At 45.6% G+C, this 20,348-nt stretch overlaps 2 protein-coding genes across 2 annotated transcripts; both read left to right on the forward strand.

The window, feature by feature from the left end:
• The first annotated feature begins 7,220 nt into the window (after nt 1-7,220).
• Nucleotides 7,221-8,081, forward strand: LOC127783701 (uncharacterized). Its single transcript, XM_052310893.1, has one exon. It carries the CDS (start codon nt 7,221-7,223, stop codon nt 8,079-8,081), a length of 861 nt encoding a protein of 286 aa, XP_052166853.1.
• A 1,744-nt stretch (nt 8,082-9,825) lies between these two features.
• On the forward strand, nt 9,826-12,534 carry LOC127784077 (ankyrin repeat-containing protein At5g02620-like). The gene is made up of 2 exons (XM_052311264.1): nt 9,826-11,488; nt 11,610-12,534. Exons 1-2 carry the CDS (start codon nt 10,829-10,831, stop codon nt 12,351-12,353), a joined length of 1,404 nt encoding a protein of 467 aa, XP_052167224.1. The 5' UTR covers nt 9,826-10,828; the 3' UTR covers nt 12,354-12,534.
• The last annotated feature ends 7,814 nt before the right edge of the window (nt 12,535-20,348 follow it).

A 20,348-nucleotide genomic window follows, 5' to 3' on the forward strand; every position in this document is an offset into this window, starting at 1 on the left:
TTTCATGCTAGTTTGATGTTTAACAACCTCATGATGTTTTGGATTGCTCAACACACACATTAAATACTAAAAGAAGCTTATAGTACATGGAAGATGTTGTGAAAACCAATGAAATGTTTTCTTGCCCCAAATGTCGTAAAAGCAAAGGTGTAATGGTAGATTGTCAAAATTGTGCTAATTTGGAAAATGAGGTTTCTTATTTGAAAAGTTCTTTGCAAAGATTTTCTGAAGGTAAGAAACAACTTAACATGATTTTGGATCAGTCTAGAGTGACTAGTTACAATAGGAGTGTTAGTTTTAGTGTTCATGATTATTTCACCAAAAATCAACCAAATGTTTTGAGTATAACTGAACGTGGTAAAATTTTGACAAAACCTAATGAAAAGAAAATTGTTTTTAAATCTGCTAGAATTTTGCCTTCTCTTTCTGCAACTCTAAAAGAAACAAAAACAAATCTTTCAAAACCATCTTCTTCTAAAGAAAAGTATACTTGTTCTTTTTTGGCAAAGATGGACATATTGTTGGTTTTTGTTTCAGGTTAGCTCATAAACAGAAAAAGGAGAGAGAGATTGCTTTTGCAAAATCGAAGTGGCAAAAATCTGGTTTTCCCTCAAGGAAACTGGTCAGACCGCAGTGGATCCCGCGGTCGGACCGGCGACCAGTCAGACCCGCAGCAGCGCCTCGGTCAGACCGGCCCCTGGTCAGACCAGCTCTATGTTGCGGTCAGACCGGCCTCGGAGAAATTTTTCGAAAAGTTCTCAAACTATTTTTGCACGTGGATATATGCCTATTGGATCTTCTGGTCGTGTGTCTCAGTACTGGATTCCTAAATTTTTATTATCATCTAACTCCAGTACTATGGCTTCGATTTCTGCTTGTGTGTAGGCTTTGGTGGCGAGGAAGGAGAGTGTGTGGATCATGGATTCCGGTTGTTCGCGGCACATGACCGGTGATAAAAATTGGTTCTCCTCCCTCAAACGGGCATCCAAGACTGAATCGATTATCTTTGGTGATGCTTCTACTAGTGCCGTTCTCGCTACAGGTTTGGTTAAGGTAAATGAGAAATTTGAATTGAAGAATGTAGCTTTTAGTTTCACAAATTGTTGATGAAAATTTTGAGGTTCACTTTAAGAAAACTGGAAGTAAAGTTTTTGATTCTTGTGGTGATTCTGTGTTGAATATTTCTCACTATGAAAGAGTGTTTAAAGCTGATTTTGATAATTCTGTTTCACCTGTGATAACATGTTTGGTTGCTAAGTTTGATAAAGATGTAATGTTTTGGCATCGTAGACTTGGACATGTTGGTTTTGATCATCTCACTAGGTTAAGTGGTTTGGATCTTGTTCGTGGTTTGCCTAAACTTAAGAAAGATCTTGATTTGGTTTGTACACCATGTCGTCACGCTAAGATGGTTGCTACTTCACATGCTCCTATTATTTCTATGATGACGGATGCGCCGGGACAGCTATTACATATGGACACTGTTGGTCCAGCTAGAGTGCAATCCGTTGGAGGAAAGTAGTATGTGTTGGTTATTCTTGACGATTTTTCTCGATATTCTTGGGTTTTCTTTATGGCAACTAAGGATGAGGCTTTTCAACACTTTCGTAATTTGTTTCTTCGATTGGATCTTGAATTTGCTGGTTCTTTGAAAAGAATTCAAAGTGATAATGGTGGTGAATTTAAAAATACTTCATTTGAACAATTTTGCAATGAAAGAGGTTTTGAACATGAATTTTCTTCTCCTCGTGTTCTGCAACAAAACAGTGTTGTTGAAAGAAAGAATCGTGTTTTGGTTGAGATGGCTGGAACGATGTTGGATGAGTATCACACTCCTAGAAAATTTTGGGCTGAGGCGGTTAGCACCGCATGCTATATTTCAAATCGGGTTTTCTTGAGATCAAAACATGGAAAAACTTCTTATGAGCTTCAATTTGGACGTCAACCCAAAGTTTCACATTTGCGTGTTTTTTATTGCAAATGCTTTGTCTTGAAATTTGAATAAGTTTGAGGCACGCTCTACCGATGGAATGTTTCTTGGTTACCCCACACACTCTCATGGCTATCGTGTACTTATTTTGGAGACTAACAAAATCGTTGAGACTTGCAAAGTTTCTTTTGATGAGGCTAGTCCAGGTAGTAGACCCGATATTGCAGGTATATTGTCACAGGTTCAGGGGAGGATGGTTGTATTTTTGAAGACGAGAGCGAAGATGACGACGACGACGAGGTCGGCTCGGCCGGTCAGACCAGGCGCCAGGCCGGTCAGACCGCCGGCACACCTCCGGTCAAACCGGCGCAGGACGTGCTGTCTGACCAACCAGGGTCATCGGCTGAGGGTTCTGTTGATACTATTCGGGATGGTCCTCCAGAGATTACAAATTCGACCAGTGAGGGTACAGAACGTGAAACAACTTCAGAAGTCGCTGTTACTTTGCACATTCAACGATGACATCCGCCGTAACAAATTATTGGTAATATAGGTGAGTGGACTACTAGGTCTATGGTAACGACTCAAGATGTTTGTGCAAATTTTGTATTTGTTGCTTCTTTTGAATCCAAAGATGTGTCATATGCATTAACTGATGAATCGTGGATTAACGTCATGCATGAGGAACTTGAAAATTTTGAGAGAAACAAAGTTTGGACTTTATTTGAACCACCTTCTGGGCATAATATTATTGGAACCAAGTGAGTTTTCAAAAATAAACAAAATGAGGATGGTTTGATTGTGAGAAATAAAGCTAGACTTGTTGCTCAATGTTTTACCTAGGTGGAGGGTTTGGAGTTTGATGAAACTTTTGGTCCTGTTACTAGAATTGAAGCAATTAGACTTTTGTTGACTTTTGCTCAAGGTTTTGAAGCAATCAGACCGGCGCAGACCGCGGTAGTTGAAGTGAATTGTCGTAGTGTAAGGAAGATTGATTAGTTTTCTGACCGACCGACGCTGTGTTGGTTTCGGTTTTTGGTTGTTTGTTTGGATATCCGTGATTGTTTCATGAATATGACTTCTAGATGGATACTATATGTATGGAATACTGTTGTTTGCTACTAATGAGACAACTTGGGGATAGCTTGGTCTCGGAATCATAGTTATTGAGACCGGACCAGTAATCGAACCGGTGAGGCTCTCGGTTCAATGGTTCACTGGTTCAACCAGTTGAACTGTCGGTCTAAACCAGTTCAATACATGTTAAATATATTAATCATTCTATCCTAACACAAGCAACCTGGTAGCCTGGTGGTGGGGGGAGTTACCTCCCACACATGTGGTCGTGGGTTCGAATCCCACCCAGGCATATTTTCACTCGTTTTTCCTCCCATGCACGCACGCTTCGTCCCTTCCTCTTCCCATCCCACGTGCGCTTCGCCATGAGCCCGGCTCGGAATATGGTTTCTTTGTATGCCGGGAGAGTATTTGCGGTGATGGACCTACTCCCATGCACGCACGCTTCGTCCCTTCCTATTCCCATCCCACGTGCGCTTCGCCACGAGCTTGGTTTCTTTGTATGCCGGGAGAGTATTTGCGGTGCTGGACCTAGATTGGTCAGAGATCATGCGGGATACTAAGGTATGTGTATGGGATATGGAGTTGAATTTGGAAGGAGTCCCAATTTGGTGGAATTGGTTATGTAAAGATTGTTTCTTGTACGAGAATGTTTCCTAGGGTGATTAGAAACAATCAAAAAATAAGAATAGGTTTTGTTGGTTAAAGTCAAAAAGTTAATGAAATAACTTCGTTACCTAGTTATTACCTAAAGAAGGACTTTTATTAAAATACAAAAAAAAGATTGAATCATTTTACTTTAATATTTTTTTGTATTAAAATGAAGCAGCTCCCTTGTTTTGTAACTCAAATTGATTGGAATTCAATTCTGGAATACTTTAATTAACTATTTGATTGAATTTTCCCTTCGGTATCGCTTTTGAGAGCAATTGAGTTGATAGTTGAGTTAGGGTTTCAAGTTTAGTCGAAATTTTTGTAAGGAGTGCTGTTGGTGCACTTTGTAAACACAAAAAGAATCAATAAAGTCGTCATCCACTTTAAGAGTTCTTTGGTTTGTGTTTTCTCAGGTGCGGCAGTCCAACTAGCAGGACACCGACGGTCAGACTGGCGGCATCGCGGCGGTCAGACCGGCGGCGTAAGGGCGGTCAGACCGACGGCGACAGTCAGGCAGTAGGAGGTGATTTTGGCGGTTCGACCGATCGATCTACATCGGTCAGACCGACGTTTACCAGGCGGTCAGACCGGCGCATACACTTTGGTCAGACCGCGATCCGTCAAATTTGAGGGTAACTTTTATTTCCGCTAAAAGTTTTGGTTTTGGGGTATACCAACCATTCACCCCCCCTCTGGTTGGCTTAGTTATTGTGATTTGATCCTACAAATCTTTCCTCCCTCAATAGCCAATTGGATATGTTGCCTGAAGACTTTGCAACCATTAGTAGCATGAGAACTAGAATTATGCCACTTAGAGCACCCGCAATGGTAAAGTAAGGTGCTATCTATAAGACATGTACATCTCAGCAATAAACTACATGGGTATCTATAGCTCTCTAATCCATTGCCTCGTTTTTCTCTATAGACTATCTCCAGGTTAGTAGATAGCTTTGCTCTCTCTGTTCATTTAATCTCTTCCAAGTAGGAAAATATGCTAACATGGATCTCTTGTAGAGAGCCTATAGATAACCATTGCGGGTGCCCTTATAGTATTTCTTCTTCCCTAACTCCTCAGCCGATGGAATTATGTGACTAGCAGGAAGTTGGATCTGTTTCTCCCGAAGTAGTAAATCAAAAATCTTATCAACCTTGGTGATATCAAAGTCATATCTTTCTTCTTTTCCAGAATTCTTTACCCATTGACATGGCACAACCTTTTTACTCCTCACCCACTCAGCTGCTGCTACCTCGAAGTCATCTTCCTCTTCAGAATCATACATATAGGGATACGCATGATTGACTTTCTTGAAATTCTTCTTAGCCTCTGCAAACCTCTGCTCATGTAGAGTTACCTTTTGCACCAGATGAGACAAGCTCTCAAAGTCTTGAGATGAGAACTCTTTAATCGGAGTTATCAAACCTTGGAAAGCAAGATTGGCTAACTGTAGCATCTATTCCTCATATCTCTGAACCTTTGGATGTAATCTTGCACAGTTTCATCATGCCTTTGTATTGATGTCAAATCAGAAAGCTTCATCTCATAGGTCCCGCTGTAGAAGTAACTATGAAACTGCTTCTCCAAATGGGCCCCACCGCATTCTCTGCTCCCACCTGCCATTGCCACAAATCACCCACATATTTTAGAAACCCTCTATTAAGGGAATTTGGTTTATTCTTTGTTCCACCAGAAATGTTTCACCTAGTGTACTGACAATGTTTCAATATGTATAGATCTAATATTACAGTGAACTGAAATATTCCATTGCAACAAAAAACCCACATATTTTGGAAAACCCCTATTAAGGGAATTCGTTTCATTTTTTGTTCCACCGAAAAATGTTTCACCTAGTGTACTTATAATGTTTCACTATGTATGGATCAAATATTGCAATGAACTGAAACAGTCTTTCGCTATTTACTGAAACATTGTTTTTATATAAGGTGAAACAACACCCGATTTAAACGAGTGAAACATTTTTGATCTACTTAGTGAAACAATTCCGATATACCTGGTGGAACATCATGCAACATTTAAAAATAATTTAATAATAAGCTAATTTTTTTTCATCTGAATATATCCATGTGTGGTCTTGTTTTGAAGATTTAATTACAACGAATTTAATGGTGCAATCAGATCATGATTTGGATAAGTAATTTAAGAGAAAAATCAATTTAAAGTAGTTTTGCACGTAAATCGGGCGTTGACGTCATGCTGTCGTCAGCGCCCGATTTTTCTCCAAACCGATCGGGCGCCCGACCCGTAGACTCGAGAATGACAGGGATCGGTTGACTAGCGGGGGGAGCAAAAATCGGACGCTCCCCCCCACCCCCTGCCCCCTGCACGCGTGCATGCCACCTAGGCCCCACCACAGTCCCTGGCTCCCTGCCCCCCCTCAATAAATCACCCACATATTTTGGAAACCCTTTATTAAGAGAATATAGTTTATTTTTTGTTCATAGTGTACTCACAATGTTTCACTATGTATAGATCTAATGTTGCAGTGAACTGAAATATTCCATTGCAACAAAAAAAACCCACAAATTTTCGAAACCCCTATTAAGGGAATTCGTTTCATTTTTTTTTCTACCGAAAAATGTTTCACCTAGTGCAATTATAATGTTTCACTATGTATGAATCAAATGTTGCAGTGAACTAAAATATTCTTTCGCTATTTGCTGAAACATTGTTTTTATATAAGGTGAAACAACACCCGATTTAAACGAGTGAAACATTTTCGATCTACTTAGTGAAACAATTCCGGTATATCTGGTGGAACATCATGCAACATTTAAAAATAATTCAATAATAAGCTAATTTTTTTCGTCGGAATATATCACTGTGTGATCTTTTTTTGAAGATTTAATTATAACGAATTTAATGGTGCAATCGGATCATGATTTGGATAAGTATTTTAAGAGAAAAATCAGTTTAAAGTAGTTTTGCACGTAAATCGGACACTGACGTCATGCTGACGTCAGTGCTCGATTTTAACGGGGCCAAGCCGGAGTCACGTCCAGTTTTGATAATGTGAGAAGAGATGAAATGGGTTCCATCTGGATATATAAAACCATGTGTAGAAGGTTTCCAATTGAACTTATGTCCAGCATGTTAATACCTACGAAACAATAAAATAAAAGAATGCATGCTTTATGTGCTATTTCAACTATATATGAACTATAAACATAACAATGAACAAAAGTTGCACACTAGCTATAATAGGGAAATAAAAAGGATAAAGGTAGCAATGACAAGCTTTCAACACTACAAATGCCAAAAATTAATTTGCACGGATTTTGTTGCCATCTCCACCGATGTTATATGCAATTGGGGAAAAAAGCGCTCACCAAAGTGAGTACTCACCTATGTTATGCACTATATAGTCCGGAGTAGTATGTAATACGGAACCCGACATAATCATCATATGCGTACTCTTTATCAGAGGTGGTAAACTAAAGCAGTATTTAGGAATCCCACATCTCCAACAGATGATCAATATCTGACGTCGATCCGGGTGCACCGACAGCACCGTACCGTCGCCTGAAGGGAGGAGACCACACGATGACGTCGAACAATGGAGAGAAGCCGCCGCATACCGCCGCGGTGGCGGCGGCGGCGACGGCAAATGAGGCCGTGCCGTCGTCGGCTACCACCGAGCAGCAGGAGGCGCGTCCGGATGATGAGCGGGCGCCAAAGGATCACACCGGCTGCGAATGCAGGCCCAAGGTGGTAATGCTCCCGGAGCTACTACGAGCCGCCAGTCATGGCGATCTCCAGAGGCTGCGCGTTCTTCTAGGTGTCCTACACGACGATGAGTCGCCGGCACCGACGACGACGACGACGATGACCAGCCAAGACGACGACGCTGTCGTCCTGGAGGTTTATCGCACTTTACCCCTACTACCACCACCCTCTACTACTGCAGGTGAAGGTGAAGATGAAGGGACGTTGTCCCTCCTGCAGGGAACCACGTTTCAGGGGGACTCCCCGCTGCATGTGGTGGCCAGCAGCGGAGACGACGGCGACTTCTTGAAGAGCGCAAGGCTGATCTATGGCAAGGCCAGGCACCTCCTCGAGGCGACCAACAACAATGTCGATACGCCCCTCCACTGCGCTGCCAGAGCTGGGAATGTTAAGATGGTCACGCATCTCCTCGAGCTGGCTGGAGGCGATGGCGCCGGCGATCAACGGAAGAAGCTGATCCTGAGGAAAAAAAACCACCAGCATGAGACGGTGTTGCACGAGGCAGTCCGCCTCGGCAACAAAGATCTGATCGACAAGCTGATGACGGAAGATCCAGAGCTAGCTCGTCATCCAAGCAACGGCGCCACTTCACCGTTGTATGATAAAATGCTGTCCTACTCGGGACCTGACGGACAAAATGTCTTGCACGCTGCTGTTCTTCGACAAAGAGGTACGTAATTCACAAATACCTTGTGCGTGTACTGTTTGATCCCACAATATATAATAACAAATGCATATATGGTTCGATTCACAGTACTTCTTTCTTTTTTGGCCTTTTGATCCTGGCATATTTCTTCTTTCTATCAACTTCAGTTTTCACTCTATAGATGTTTCAAGTAGTATTTCAATTTGTATATTACGCATGCCACCAGGGTTAGCAATCTCGAATTGCGATTTTTGCCTGGGGTGGCTGAAAGAACCGAATTTTTTGGTACTTTTTTGGCCAATTTTTTTTGAAACTTGGATGAATTTGAATAAAATTTGATCAAATTCATAAAAAAGAAAAAAACAAAAAATTCAGGCAAGGTATGTGCTTGCCGATGGGGGCGAAATTACAGAAATTTTGGAATTAATTTTGTTCCGAAAAATTGCAATCACTGCATGCCACATAATACAGTACTATTCATATATCAAGAGGGAAAAAAAAAAGTTAAACCAACTTACAATTTGCAACGGAGGGTCCAAATTAGAGAAAGGAAATGACAAAGTGATATCTCTAGCATGTAAGTTTTGTGATTGAAATATACACTTGAATTGTACAACAATTTTCAGATCTCATTTATGTGGATATAAGTAATTGGAAACTGGAATAATACAATACACATATGTAATTTAGTCAATATATAGGGAGACATGTTTGAAGCAAGCAAGGGTCAATATAGGACAAAATATATTATATAGTCAATATAATTTTGAGTAAATTTCAAATTGATCAAATTGTCACAAAACTGTATATTTTAAATGATCTACTCTTTCCGTCCCAAAATATAAGTTTTTTTAGACCTCGGCACGGTCTTTGAGATGCTACTTTGACCAACAAATATCTACAAAAGTAAATTATTTTAAATAAAAAGAGTTGCATATTATAATAGTTCGTTTAACAATAAATATAGTAGCATCAAATTTACATGATTAATCTTTTTTTATCCTTTTGCTATTAGTAGTTAAAATTTAAAATGTTTGATTTGGCACTATTCTAAAAATGCTTATATTTTACGACAGAGGGAGTATTATAAAACTACTTATATTACAAAACTACAAATTTAAGATGGATCATCGCAAAACTATAGAATTAATAATAAAACTAGTGCCATTTAACCACAAAACTACAAAGTATATAAACTCCTATCTAACAGCAGCACTATTAGGGAGTGTTGTGATAACCCACTTTAGCACTGTTAGGGATTTAAACTCTAAAATAGTGTTGTGATAACCCACTTTTGTTAAATCTGTAGTTTTTCTTCATACTCCACCTTAAATTTTAATGATAAGCTTGGTTGTAAATTTCTAGTTTTATTATACATTCCTTAAATTATAGATTTATATGATCATTTGATCAAAGCATATATAATTTTATGAAATTTACTCGTATGAGATTAAGGAAGTTCACATTACTAGAAATAAGCTCATAGAAATCGGCACTATAGGTGCCGGAACAGTTAAAACCAGCACCTATAATGCTTTCCTCCCCCATAGACTAAAAACACATAAAACCGACACCTTTAAGCAATTATAAGTATCGGTTTTAAAGAAAAACCGGCACTATAGTATAGGTGCCGGTTTTTTTTACAAAGTCGACACCTAAATTATAAGTGCCGGTTTTTAAAAACTGGCACCTAAAATAAATTATAGGTGTCGATTTTGTATAAAAAAACTAGCACCTATATGGAGCCGAGCCAGCCATATCCATCCGCCCGTCCTTATCCATCCGCCTTATCCATCCATCCGACCGAGTCGCTCAGTCGCTCACGCCCTCTCTCGCTCTCTCTCTCGCCTCCCTCTATCCCTCTCTCGCTCTCTCTCTCGGGGCAACGGCGCGCCCTCCCCTCCGCCGGATCTGGCTGGAGGGGAGGTGGTGGACCTTGGGGACGGCCGGGCGGTGGTCCGGTGGAGGCGGTTGCGGCGGCCGCGCCCTCCCGTCCGCCAAATCCGGCCGGAGAGGAGGCGGTGGACCTCGGCAGAGGCGGCAAAGCGGCTGACGGCGGACCTCGGCGGAGGCGGCACAGCGGCCTCGGCGGAGGCGGCACAGCGGCTGGCGGCGGACCTCGGCGGAGGCGGCACAGCGGCTGGCGGCGGACCTCGGTGGAGGCGGCTGGCGGCGGCCGTGCCCTCCCCTCCGCTAGATCTGGACGGAGGGGAGGTGGTGGACGTCGGGGACGGTCGGGCGGCAGTCCAGCGAAGGCGGTGGCGCCAGCGGCGCCCGATGGATTTGTTGGATGATTTTATAGTTCTTTTAGATTTTTTTGTGATTTGTGGATGATTTTATTTCTGAATATGTTTCATCTGTGATCTGTGATCTGTGATTTGTGATTCGTGATTTCTGGGGGTTTGGGGATGGAGTAGTGACGATGATTGTGAGTTCCGGCTCGATTCGAGTCGGCTCTTTTTTTTTTTTGGCTCGTGCAAACTTATAGGTGCCGGTTCTATTTTGGTATAGGGGTCGGTTGTTTTTATTGGTGCCGACCAATAGGTGCCGGTTGGAAAACTGGCACCTATAGCCGGTTCCCAAGCGGCACCTATGATGGTTTTTTACTAGTGTCAGGTGTTTGGAATTTTCGAAGATATCACTTAAGGTCTTTTTTTTTTCTGGGCATGTGGTTTTGACAAGCCCTATACATATCTTTGTATAATTTTCTCCTATTATATCAATATAGGAGGCAAAACTTTTGCCCACTCTTAAAAAAAGATATTAAAGAAAGTTCCAAATGCATGCAGATGCGACCGGAATGCTTTTGAATTGGAGCAGGGACCTTACTGGAAAAGGTGACTCACACGGCCGGACACCTCTCCATTTTGCTGTATCGATAGAACCACCCACGAAGATTCCATATTACCACAAGATATTGTTCTCCATCTTGCGCCACATAGACATATACACTCTTTGTTTGGACCGGTTCCTCTATCCTAGGAAAACCAGGGGAGATAGCTTGACTCTGACTGGTATGTTGATGGATGCTGATGAATCCTCAGCGTATCAGCCTGACGACAAGGGTTCTTTCCCCATCCATGTCGCTGCAGCAGAGGGTAATGATGGCACGATCAACATACTGCTCAATAAGAGCCCCAATTGTGCCACCTTGCGCAATGCCCAGGGAAGAACATTTCTGCATATTGCTGTTGAGAACGGAAGACACACAATCATAATGTTTGTTCGCAGGAGAAGAAGGCTGGCAGCTAAAATTATGAATTTGCAGGACAACGATGGAAACACCGCCCTACACTTGGCTATACAAGATGGGGATCTGCATGTTGTTTTATGTCTATTGATGAACCCAGTAGTAAAAGTTGATTGTCTGAACAAGGAGGGTCTAACACCTCTAGATATATCAAGGAAGCTGATACCAGAAGGGCTTCTTCATGGATCGGTAATAACAATCCCCTCTCCCCACCCCCCCCCCCCCCACCCCCGCGCGGAAAATGCATGTTCTTTTTGCACAAATTTGGTATGTACTTCTTGATGCTCATGCATGCTTGTGCTTATTACAGCATCAACGAATTTGGATAAAGAGGTCACTACATCTTGCGAATGCACATCATGCTAACCCTTCCCTTGACCATCGTCAAGAGAAGTGCATTTGCCGAACGGTCCGTGAGGAAAGAGATTCTAAAATAGTTGAAAAAGATGACGATGAACAAGAAGATTCAAAGACAATTACGGAGTCTACACAAGTTATGGCCGTCTGCTCCACGCTCATTGCAACTGTGGCATTCGCAGCAGCTTTTACATTGCCTGGAGGTTATAGAGCAGATGATCACACCAATGGCGGCACGCCGACATTCGTCGGAAGCTACGGTTTCGATGCATTCGTCTTGGCCATCACATTTGCATTCGTCTACTCCTTGTTGGCTACATTTAGCCTCGTGTATTCAGGAATGACCAAAGTTGACTACAGCATCCGCTTGGAGCACCTTAACTCGGCCAATAGCTTGGTCTGGCTATCAATCAGGTGCTTGCTAGCTGCATTTGCATTAGGTTTATACGTTGTCCTGGCACCAGTTGCTCACAAGACTGCCTTGCTTATCTGCCTCATGTGTTCCGTTGGGTTATTGCACGGGCATACGTCAATGAAGACACAGATCCGCATGGCCGTGCTCTTACAGGGAAGGATTGGGTTTAAGGTGTGGTGGATTTTGGGCAGGAAGATACTTCGAAACTTTCTGCACTCATTTTGGCCCTTCCTGATTATCTTTGGTTGGCCAGCTTATCTGAAATGGAGGCACCAACAGTAGTTAGACTCATATATATGACCACCAAATATGTCGTATTTGTACCGCTGATCACCATAGATTGTATTTCTTATAGTATCCCTTTTGCTATTGTGATTTTGTTTCTATGGTGACAACATACTGTATTGTGTACCATTCTGGGAAAACTATTGTATTTTTGCCACATCAGTTCAAATTATGACAATTCGAGTCCATTATTATATCTATAAATCCTATATAACTATCTGAACGCACAGAGATGTAGCCTAGAGGAGGGTGAATAGGTTTTCCTGAAATTCACAAACAAATTGCAGTGGTAAAATTCAGCAGAACCGGAACTTCCGGTCTGCTCAGACTGTCCAGAACTTCCGGTGTTCTAAACACCGGAACTTCTGGGCAACAGAAAAACCTGAAGAGCTAGCAGGCACTTAAACCAAATTGCACGAATTAAACTGCAGTAAGACAGAGCAGATACACAATCATAGCATCATGCACAGAATCATCACAGAGAAGACAAGGGCGATTTTTTTCCCGAAGTTAGGATCTTTCGATCCTACTCTCCGTTGAGGTGCTCCAAAGAGCCAGGTCTCGATTAACCACTTGCCTCACCTATGCAAAGAACCCAGAAGATGTGCAAGGCCTTCAACCCAACACTTCTAGCACCACAAGGGATCAGGTCTTTTGTGATGAAAAACTTCATCACTAAAAGGCTGTTTCTCATCACAATTACCCCCTTGTGACGAATTTTGGGGTCGTCACTATGTTGTCACCACTACTAGCGTCACAAGTAGCATAGTGATGATTTTTTTTTCAGCACAGATAATGGCTCTGTTTGTGATAATCCTATCGCAACTAATAAGCAGTACATTAGAGATGGTATCGTGGTCACAATTACAGGAGACACTAGTGCCCTCACATATGTGAACGTGTAGTGATGGAATTTTTTTCTCACAATATTGTCGACGGTTAGTGCTGGTTTGCTCGTCACTACATATTACTAATTACCGATAACTCACCATCACAAATATACCTTTGCTAATAACTTTTCTCACATATGATAGGGTTTTTGTGATAAGATATTAGTTTATATTGAGAAGTAAAAACCACAAGAAGTAAGATATATTGTGGTGAAATGACGTGTTATTTGTTGCGAAAACTGGTCATTCTTTACAAATGTAGTAGTGACCAAGCTAATATGTATATGTGACAATACCTTTATCACATATGAAGTAATGCATCAGTGGAGAAAAAAGGGTATTGCTGTAAGGAAAACTTTTATCACTAAAAAATTAAATATCCAGATGCAAGTTTAATATATGTGACTAAAGTCTTGCCACAAACAACACGTCTTTTATGACAATATCCAGCATGTGAACAATGACAAAATCTAATGATGAAATCTCGATAGAGCAATGGCAAGTTCAAACATTCATAACTGAGCACCCCTTTATTCATGAATGATTACAGTATGCTCGGAATAGAGCACTTCAGAACTCAATTGAAATATCACCTAAACTAAAAAGGTGTAACGCTCCGCTTTTTGTGAGACGTTAAAAACTAATTCAGCAAAATCCTAATTTCAAAAATTCCGTTATTTGTGTGCGAGTCTAAGTTGTGCCAAGATCTCAATTCAATCTCCATCTTTGTTCCCCCTCGTCGCCATCAAAATCGCCCACCTCAAAATTCCAATTCCGATTCAAGTCTCCGAAATTCAATCGCCTCCTTTGAATCCTCGCCAAATACCTGTCCCGATTCCAAAATGTCCGAGTCCACCTTGAATCCATTCCTTGGCTCCTCCGTATTTCGCTGAGTTCAAATATGCAATTTGAATTCAAATCTCGATTCAAATCCAAGCTCCAATTCAGTCTTCTCTGTAAAAGTCTATTTTTGCCTCCTCCCTGTTTTGGATGGGCCGGATCCACTCTCCAGCCCATCTCTCCCCTTTGCCATCTCCCTCACGTGCGCTGCACGAGCCGTCGCCGAGAGAAGGATCTCCCTCTCTCTCGTTTTCTCTCTCTCGCGCCGACGCCGCTTCCCGCCGTTGCCGCCCAAAACCTCCACCGCCTTCGCTCGTTCCCACGCGCTCGCGCGTGGCCGACCGCTCGGTTGCCGCCGCGTCAAGCCCTGGCGTCGCCTGCGTCGTGCGCTGCCGCTCTGCCGCTCCACGCCGCTAGCTTCCAAAGCCGAGAGAGGCAGCCCCTCTCTCACTCCCTCTCCCTCCTTCAACTTTTCCCGAAACAGCAAGGAGCAGAGCTCCCTTTCTCCTCCTCCTTGTTCGTTTTGCCCGACCACCATCAGCGTCACCGCCTGCCACCACCTTGACCACGCCTGACCGACAGCTCCTCTCCTTGAACGACCCAAGGTCGGTTCTCCCAAACCGACATCGCCACCTATAAAAACCCGAGCCCCTCCCATCTCTGTCATGACCGGAAATAACCCAACGGGCGTTCCTTACGTGCATGTATTATTCCTTGTCCCAGGAGGCAAGGTACACCAAAAGTTGATACATTTCAGAGTTTATCAAGCGGAAGCGTAAATAGTTCATTTATTACATGGGCGGCGAAGGCCCAGCACACACAAAGACAAACGGGAAACAGCGGATGACTAGGGCGACGACCACAGGCACTTGACGGCAGGCACGAGCTAAACACCAAAGCCTTCATCATCCAGGGGCTCCTCTTCTGGGTTTGGGAAAAAATTGAGCAAGACTGAGTACAACCACCGTACTCAACAAGACACACCCATAAGTGTAGAATAAATGCAAGGGAGTACAAGGGGGTTATAATATAAGGGTTAGGGTTTGTAGTAAACAGCATTAAAAGACACTTAGTTGCTCAAAGCTATTTTGTAAATACGATCCTAGAGCTATACAAGATTATTAATCAAGGCCGTGAACCCACACGAACCTGCCTTAACCCAAGGCCTACGATGATTCAGACCGAACTGGCAACCCGACCCTGGGTCCCAGCTCGTCCCAAGCCAACCCAGGCCAACCATTCCACATTTTAGTTGTTAAGCAGGTTTTAAGAATTAAAACACTAACTTGGGTACATTGCTCGGCTTGCCCATATCCGAGGGCGCGGCTATTCGAATAGGTTATACTCTGATCAGAGGTGTACATCTTTACCCACAAGACACATCTTCCTCACGTGTAACCACGTGCCACATACCACCACGGTATGCGGACGGAAGACGTGACATAGTTTCCAACCCATCCTAGCCATAGACAAGAGTACCGACCCAACCCCACCTACGGCCGGGACCTCCGGGACAGGTAGGCAGGACTGAGCCCCTAGCAGCAGGACACCGGCCCTGTGCCATGACATCTCGACTACCGGGCCGCAGCTTGTGTAGCCTTCATTTGCCCTAGAGATGTCCATCGACCCCCGACTTCGTCCATCTCCATCCGTGTACTTTTGTTTATAACCAGACTGAGCCACAAACTAAGCCTTACCCACTAGACATGTGGAAGTACGGTAGTGCTTTGCAACAGAGGCCCGAAGACCGATCCTTATATGGCCGAGGTGCTACTATCAAAACCATGCACCCTGAGCCCAGCCTAAAACCATTTTGAGGATTTTGAATAGAGGGGGAGGTGTGAATCCAATTCCACAATAGTCCATCCATTCCATAGTGTCCAGGTGATGAGAATATTGCCAAAGTCTAGAGTTGTAAAACCACCTAATGTTGCCTAATTAACCAGTGAAGCATCTACCTGAATTCATACTAGTGGTACCATGAGTAGAGTGTCCACTAGTTGGGGTTTTGTTTAATCTAGGGTGAACAAGGTAATAATATCAATAACAATAATAATAAGGTCATAACAAAAGTAAATAGGCATGGCTAAACAAAACAGTGATAACGCGGGAATTTAAGTAAAGCGATAATGCAATAATTTAAATCAAAATAATTTTATAAAAAGGGATCCAATATGTTCAAGAATGATGTGACTTGCCTTGCTCGCTTTCCCAAACGTCGGCTTCAACCTCCACGAAGAGCGGATCTTCCGAAGCTGCAGCGTCTACACGACCAATGGAAAATAAAAGGGCTTTTACTCTAATAAACTCCATATAACAAGCAGGAACAAAGCACAAAAATGCGTTCTTGACTTCTTAAGGAAAAATTAGAGACTTGAACGGTCCAATTCCGAGTTCAAATGGCCAAGTTATGGCCATTTGAAGTTTATATGCTCTTTAAATAAATATTTGCGAATTTCTTCATTTAAATTTTAATTTAAAATGGGTTTATTGCGTCAGCCGAGGGGAGGGGGTGCGCGGACCGGGTCCACGGGAGTGGGGCCCACGCGGCAGCCTCACGGTCCACGGTGGATCGGGTGCACCTGGGCTCACACCGGCCGGCGCCGTGGGCCCCACTCGTCAGCCGCACCCGAGGGCGCGAGCGGCTGACGGCCGGGCCCCACGCGGCCGCCACTCGGCGCGCCCGAGGGCGGCCACGCCGGCGCGGTCGGCGGGAGGCGGCGCGCCCCCGCCCCGATGGTCGCCGCCGGCGACCACCGGCGCGGCGGAGCGGTGGCCGAGAGAGGGGAGGGAAGGGGGAAAGGAGGCGACGGTCCACGGCTCACCCAAGGGCGACGGCGGCGACGGAGGAGGCGGCCGGAGCGGAGGGAGGTGGTGGCGCGGCTCGGGTCGACGGGGACGGCAGCGCTTTGGCGGTCGGCAACCGGAACGGAGAGTTGGACGAGGTCGGCGAGGATGCGGCGAAGCCGAAGGAGGCGGCGCCGAGGCGGGAGGCGGTCCGGGGCGACGACAGCGGCGGACCGGAGCTCGGCGGCGATGGCGGAGAGAGCGAGCGACGTCGCGAGCTCGAATTCGGCGAGGAGGAAGGGCGGCGAGAGGCGGAAACAGACGGAGGAGGTGCGGGGAGGGTTTAAATAGGGTTGGAAGGGGGAGAGAGCGGCCGGGGAGGAAGGAAACCGGCGCGGGAGGTCGGCCGCCTTCAATGGCGCCGGCGAGATTTGCGGGGGCAAATCCGCCCGTTTGAACGCGAGAGAGAGAGAGGGAAAAATGGGGGGAAAGGGAGAGGGGATCACGGGGAATATTTCCCCCCACTTTATTGCACGCGGGGACGACGGGAGGCGGCGGGATTCGCGGCGGCAGCGGCGCTAGGGCGCGGGCGAGGCGGCGAGAGCGGCGGGAGGTCGGGGATGACGGGTGGGCCCCACCCGTCAGCGAGGGTGGCGGGCGGGCCCGCCCGTCAGCGGCGCGCGCGCGGGGAGAGGCCGAGTGGGCCGCGGGGAGAGGAGAGAGAGAGAGGGGGGGAGAGAGGGAGATGGGCCGGGCCGGCCCAAGAGGGGTAGGGGGGATTTTAGGGTTTTTCTTTTTATAAAAGTTTTTCAACTTTGTTTATTTCTTAATAATTATTATTTGTGCTCTGAAAATTCCACTAAAATTTATTTACACATTTTAGGCTTTTAGGAAATATACAAAAATCCTCTAAGCCTTATTTGACTTTTACTTTGCACATTTTAATTTTTGGAGGCTTTCACAAGGATTTTAATTATTCTAGGCATAATTTTAAAGGATATATTTTAGGGTCGTTTTGGGACGTGACAATCTCCCTCACTCGTTTCTCTCGTCGCCACAATCGCGCCTTGTCGCCCCTGCCCTGCAGTCGCCCTCGCCGTCCGTCGCCGAAGCACCAGGGAGACCGGTGCGTGTGAAGGACGCGAGAAGAGGACTCCGGGCGCCGTCATCTTCCCCTTCCCCGGCCCAAGGTCGGAGAGGTCGCTCCCGCGCCGTCGGGCCGCTCGTCACAGCGCCCGTCCCGGCTCGGCAGTGCCTCCTCCCGTTCCCCTTCCTCACTCTCCATTGCCCCCTCTAGTCTGTGTGATAGCTCGGTGGTACTCCCGAACACGCGTGGACGCCGCCCCGAGCCCCGCCGCCGCCCGGCATGGCCTCGCGGCCATTGCCGTCCGCTACCGGAGGCCACCGCTCGTCGCCGGCCCTCCTTGGTACTCCTTCGTCCCATTCGTCACCGGAACCGGATTCCTTGAACCCCGGATATGCTCCCACCCCTTTTAATCGAACCCCCGTTGCTCCGATGAAGTTTCCCCCTTTTCTCGCCGCCGGCGTGCGCCACCGCGATTCGTCGTCGCCGGCCTCCCTCCAGCGAATCCGATCCGGTGGCTCACTTCCTCTCGTCCGTCCCATCATTCCGGTGTACTCCCTCTCTCTCGAATCATCGCGACGAGCTCCGGTGAACTTGGCCGCCGTCCGCCGTCCATCTTGGCCTCCCCTTCTTCCTCCTCCCGCCGGCCCGCGTGGCTGCCACGTAGGCGCCACGTCGGCGCCAACTCGGCTTTGACCGGGCCAAGCCGGTCAGTTGCCCCCTCCCTCCGTCTTCCCTCCCGTGCGCGCGGTCCACGGCAAGCCGTGTGGCTGCACGTAGGCCCGCCGCCATCCGTCCACCCGGCGCGCTGCGCCCGAACCACGCGCAGCCGAAAACCTAGCGCCCACCCCCGCGTGTGCCGCTTCCACCTTGCACCGCCTCACCGACAAGCGGGCCCGCTCGGGACCCCACGAGGTGAGCCCGGTCCACCCGGCTCCCCTTCCCCCTCTCTCTCCCCGCGCCCCTCTCTTGGGCCGCCTCCTCATAGCCCGCACCGGCCCAATAAGCTCGGCCGAGCCGCGCAAATCCTCTCGGGCCGCGCCAAGCTGCTCGGGAAAGTCTGGTTCCTATCCCTCCTTCCTTTTCTTATCCAAAGGGATTAATAAATCCTTTTCCATTTTTCACAAATCAATTCCTTATTCCCAAAATTCCATGAAACATTTCCTTTGGTCCCGCACGTCAGTGACTGTCAATAATATTCTTGAGAATATTATTTCTATAAATTCCATAAACCATTTCTCCTATTCCAAATATTCCAATTAAACCCTTCAAAATCCATATCTCCCGATCCATAACTCCGTTTGACTCCTTTCAACTTCCAGTAATTCCATAAAATTGAGATCTATCTAATGGCACTATTATTTAGTCTAAATAGGATCTTTATTTTGGTCTTTTGTTTAGGTTTTCGATTGTTTGCGTATAGTTGCGGTTACCGGATTTTCGTCAATTGTGGTTTTCTCGAAGATTCGTGAAGCTTCGCGAAGACCTTGAGCAAGGCAAGTCACCCTTTGATCAATTGCTCCTATAATTGAAAAATCATTATTATTTTGTTTGCAACTTGAACTATTAGAGTCACACCTATAACATGCTTGGCCTCGGTTTGCATGTCAAACCGACGGACCTACCCAGTAGTCACACAAATTCCTGTAGGCCGTACTACCCTGATTCCTTGTCGCTCCACCCTTGTGGTACTTCGGTATCCGGCTCTCTGAGCGCGTATACCAACTACTCCACATACACTGTTGATTGTCGATAATTTGGGAAATGGGTTTGAGAAGCCTTGAAAACCCGACATGTGGTGTCGGTGTGTTTGAAAATAAAATAAATTGTGAAAACTCGTGATGCGGGAGTTGTGCCTATGTGGCACTGTCCCGTATTCGCATATAAGGACCGATTCCTGTGGGAAACTCATCGAACATAATCAAAGTGCAACCACAAGGTAGAATGGGACACCCTGGCTAAGTAACTAGTCGGTTCAGGGAAACCTCGCATGCCAATAGTTGGGAACGCCGGGGCGGGGTCGGTTGGAGCCAAACCGGGTTCCTGGTAAGCAAGGAAGAGAAGCTTGCTGAATTACCGATCGAGGTGGTTGGAGTTTGATTTGTGAAAACTAAAATGGCCTAAATTTATGTGAGGATTTGATCCTTCTATGTGGCATGAGGTATCCCTGGGTCGGCTTGGGAAAGGCTTTGTTGCGAACCTCCGACACCGACGGGTGTTCGGAATAAGTTCGTATCTTGTGGGTAAAGTGTACCCCTCTGAAGAGGTTAACTAACTATTCGAATAGCCGTGCCCACGGTCATGGGCGGATGTGAGGTGGTTCCCGTTGCTTAGATTTGTTTGCCTGTGCTTTGTGAAAAGTTATTATGGTGTGGGAATCGTAACCAGAAT

The sequence above is a fragment of the Oryza glaberrima genome, chromosome 9 (assembly GCF_000147395.1).
Source record: "Oryza glaberrima chromosome 9, OglaRS2, whole genome shotgun sequence".
NCBI classification, from domain to species: domain Eukaryota; kingdom Viridiplantae; phylum Streptophyta; class Magnoliopsida; order Poales; family Poaceae; genus Oryza; species Oryza glaberrima.